General features: G+C 34.4%; 1 protein-coding gene across 1 annotated transcript; it reads left to right on the top strand.

Moving 5' to 3' along the window:
* The first annotated feature begins 507 nt into the window (after positions 1 to 507).
* On the top strand, positions 508 to 3,575 carry LOC125812771 (uncharacterized). Its single transcript, XM_049492244.1, has 4 exons — positions 508 to 619; positions 1,361 to 1,631; positions 2,403 to 2,528; positions 3,506 to 3,575. The coding sequence occupies exons 2-4, from the start codon at positions 1,363 to 1,365 to the stop codon at positions 3,543 to 3,545; spliced, it is 435 nt and encodes a 144-aa protein (XP_049348201.1). The 5' UTR covers positions 508 to 619; positions 1,361 to 1,362; the 3' UTR covers positions 3,546 to 3,575.
* Positions 3,576 to 3,910: the final 335 nt, after the last annotated feature.

Genomic DNA, 3,910 nt, shown 5'->3' with positions numbered 1-3,910 from the left:
AAGATTTCAAGCTTTTGCTTTCATTTATACACTAAAATTATCAGAAAAAATCTTACATATTCTTTTTCTTTTATGTGATCCAAAGGAATTTTATTGACTCTCTTCATCAAATGTTTCCACAAATTACGGAGCAGGAAGTGGACATAAAACTTGATGAAGAATTTGCATCATGGTTCACAAGATATGTGAGCAGTTGTACAATATCTTTTCATCTGTACTTACTTTACTTATAAGAAACTCTAATAGTTTTTAATTTGATAGGCCCGAGTCCATATAGATAATCAGTTCATCAAGGCGCTTGCAGAAGGTCCATGTCGATCAGCGAAGCCATACATTGGTTATAATGTCAACGGCTTTAAATTTCACACTAAAGGACGCAGTTTTCTAGAGCATCTTATAACAGTGGAGTTTGCATAAAAGGAACAAATTATAGTGCAGATGAGAATGACTACTATGGTGTGGTTACTGAAATTCTTGAATTGGAGTACAAGGGCAGTACACTAATCAAAAGAACTGTTTTATTTAAATGTGAATGATTTGACCCCACGCCAAACGTAGGAATGAAGATTCACCCACAATATAAACTTGTGGATATCAATCATAGAAGAAAATTGAGGAAGTACGAACTATTTGTTTTGGCAATGCAAGCGGCTCAAGTGTATTATGCTACTTATCCTAGCTTACGACGTGATAAGAGTGATTGGTGGGCTGTGCGCAAAACAAAAGCTCGGGGTATTGTGGATATGCCTCCATCATCTTTAGTGTCCCCTCTAGTAGATGTTGCTGAGCCTTTCCAATGTGATGAAGATGGTTTAAGATTTGATGTAGTGTCTGATTGTGAAACTATTGTCCGGAATGATCCAAATGGTGAATTCATAAACTTGAGAGATGAGGATGATAATTTAGATGATGAGACAGAGTTTCATGATGAATTAGAATCAGAATCAGATGATGAAAATGAGAATGAAGAGGCGTACTATGAAAGTGGCAGTGAATAGAGTCAAAGTGCTCCAATCTCTTCAAATATAGGAGTTAGAGTTACTAAAATGTAGTATATAAGTTGATTTTATATTTCGTCTCTTTTACCAGTATACTTATTTTGTTATAATAGTTCTCCTGGTTGTTTTGTTTGAACAACTATTCCCAGTATGATTCTAGATCTATGTTTGGAATAGTGATGAGATTATTTTATTTATAGAAGTGTTTATATATTTATCTGCTAACTAGATTAACACGTTTTTTCTTAAATTTCAGAGGGATCTTGTTCTTGAAGTGATATATCAACTAACTATCTATTCTTGTTATAATTAGATCAATCATTATGATATTACTTCATCCACATTTAACTTTGAAATTGCAGATATGGCACCTAGGGGGGGTGGACGTTGTAGATATTCTGGAAAAAGGACAGCAGATCCAGTGGCAACTCCTTTAATGTCGAGTTTCGCACGTGATCAAGCACCATCATTGCCTGAACTGCCAACACCAGTTACGCCAGATTCAGTTGCAGTCAACATATCGGGACCATCTCCATCTGTGGGGATCGAAATACCAAGGAATGACATTGTATCCACAACTTCATCAAATACAACTGATGGTACCCGCATCCCAATTGAAATCGTCATGGGACGGTAAGTGTACAATATTGTTTCATTTACATTGTTTTTCTACATGCAAGAAAATAAGATGTGTTGATTTTCTTCAAAACTTTGTTTTATAAATGTTTACAAGTTCTGTTGATTTTCTTAAATTGTATTAGTGGGGAATGAATTACAAATTGAGGTGTTTTTAAATCAATACAAAAAAATCATTCTTGAAGAAAGTAGCTTGTTCACTAATGTCTACACTTCTCCTATATAAGAAGCAATAGTTGAATGTGGCAACATCATATGGTAAGGAATTTATAGAATGGGGCAACAGAATTCCCCATGTGCAGTTCCCCAGAACTTTTGCTCTTGACCTATATGTTCAGATTGTGTGGCAAATATATTGTTTACTTTACTTTTATTGGTGTGTATGGTGTGACATTTCTTTGATATCAACAATCCTCATTCCCTGAAGTTTTTCTTATCTTTGCAGTATATCATTAGATTTCATACTAGAACTTTTTTTTACTTGTTCTAGATTAAGCTTAGATCATATTGAATCCGAGCTCAGTATCGGCTCCTCCCAGCTAGTCATTTCAAGATATGATAATGACAGGATTATATAATTTATATCTAATCCTTGTCTCTTTGATAACACTTTCATATGTGTCATATGTTTCTTCCTTACTGCCTCGACCTCTTTAAGATCTTATATTGTCGCTAAAGAAACTGATAATACACTCTAGACACTGCTTGATGTTTATAAATAAAATTGAGTATTGAAATAATTACTTGTTATATATATATATATACAAGTTTGGAGCTAAGTAACAATGTATCTCGGGCGATCGCAAAAATCTTTAAGGAAAATTGGATCCTGAAGGACATGATTGGAAGTCAGTTACACCAGAGATTAAGGACTTCTACTGGGAGGAGTTTAACGTAATCCATACTACCTGGGTTTTTTTTGTAACTATTGATTTTGTTACTAAAGTAAAACCGTACAGCTCAAACAAGAACAAAATAAAAACATAGTTGATGAAATAGAACCACTACAACTAGCTAACAGATAAACTTAGGTTGCTTCATCTGCTACATCTAGAAAGAGAAAATATTTAGGGATACAAGTTCATAGTTTCTAACAATGCAGTCAATTTCCTATTGTTATTACTCTTTTGAAACACCTCTTGGATAACTTGTCTAACTAAACTTCAGGTCGTCTTTGTGTGCCTTTGAAAACACATGGATTCCTTTCAATTCAAATATGGTATACATTACCAGCCAAGAAAGTTCTATATATATCTGCTTTGGGACTCTTTCCTTTCATTAAGTTAGTCACCCATTCTACTTCATCCCTCCTTCCTATAGGAGCTCTTGTTATGCCCTGCCACTGTAGAAACTTAGTCCATACGTTGTGGGAGGAATACATTGAAAAAACAAGTGCTCTATTGTTTCATTTGCATCTCCGCACATTGGACAACTCATAGGATCAACAATTCCCTATCCAAGAAATCTATTTATGGTGTGTAATCATCCCAATATAGCCAAGTACAGAATGAAGGTCCATTTAGGTGGACCACTGATATTGCAACTTAACCTCCTGCATGAGACTTTTTTATAATTTCCTCTAAGCTTCATATATAATTTCCTATCAGAGAACTTTGCCTTACTTCCTAGTTCATCCATGTTCATTCGAGCTTCTTCAATATACTTCCCTCCTTTCCAAGCTTTTTTCAACACCCATGATACTTTTTTTGGTACACCTTTCGATACCTGATTGTGTCTCCTTCTAATATAATATTCATGTACTCATTATACCCATAAATTCCATTTTGCTATCATTTTATTAATGTATTATATTCATTTAGAATTTATGTTATATCAATTTATGTGATATTTTTCTCTATATTCTTAAACAGAAGCGATTCCATTGGAATATTACAACTGAAGGTTCCATAAAGGATCATTTTATGAAAAAATGTTCAATACAATACAGGGGTATGTTATGTGAAGCAAGATCCTCTGAGGAGAAACGAAAAAATATCCCAAAATCTATTTGGGAGAGCTGGAAGCCTCACTATGATACTGAGGATTTTAAGGCTAAATCTGCACAGTATTCCAAAAATCGACTAAGTGAGAAATGTGGTGAAGGATCTGGTCCCTCACGCCATACTGGAGGCTTCTGGACTCATCGAGAGCATGCAAGACAACTGGTACAATTATTTTCATTTTGTCAAGTTATAGTTATTTTAAAGTTATTCCTTATGTAATAACTTTAATAGATGTGATTTCAATTTTAGGCGAATGTTCTTGGACGACCACCT

The sequence above is a fragment of the Solanum verrucosum genome, unplaced genomic scaffold (genome assembly GCF_900185275.1).
Source record: "Solanum verrucosum unplaced genomic scaffold, falcon-dt-bn FXZP01000204.1, whole genome shotgun sequence".
NCBI classification, from domain to species: domain Eukaryota; kingdom Viridiplantae; phylum Streptophyta; class Magnoliopsida; order Solanales; family Solanaceae; genus Solanum; species Solanum verrucosum.
This window is presented reverse-complemented; position numbering and strand designations above follow the sequence as displayed.

Bases quoted from the DNA above. Each gene is read 5' to 3' on its own strand.
- LOC125812771 (XM_049492244.1), top strand. From the start codon at position 1,363: ATGGCACCTAGGGGGGGTGGACGTTGTAGATATTCTGGAAAAAGGACA. The intron at 1,632-2,402 runs GTAAGTGTACAA...TATATATACAAG, and splicing joins ATTGAAATCGTCATGGGACG to TTTGGAGCTAAGTAACAATG. The intron at 2,529-3,505 runs GTAATCCATACT...ATTCTTAAACAG, and splicing joins TCTACTGGGAGGAGTTTAAC to AAGCGATTCCATTGGAATAT.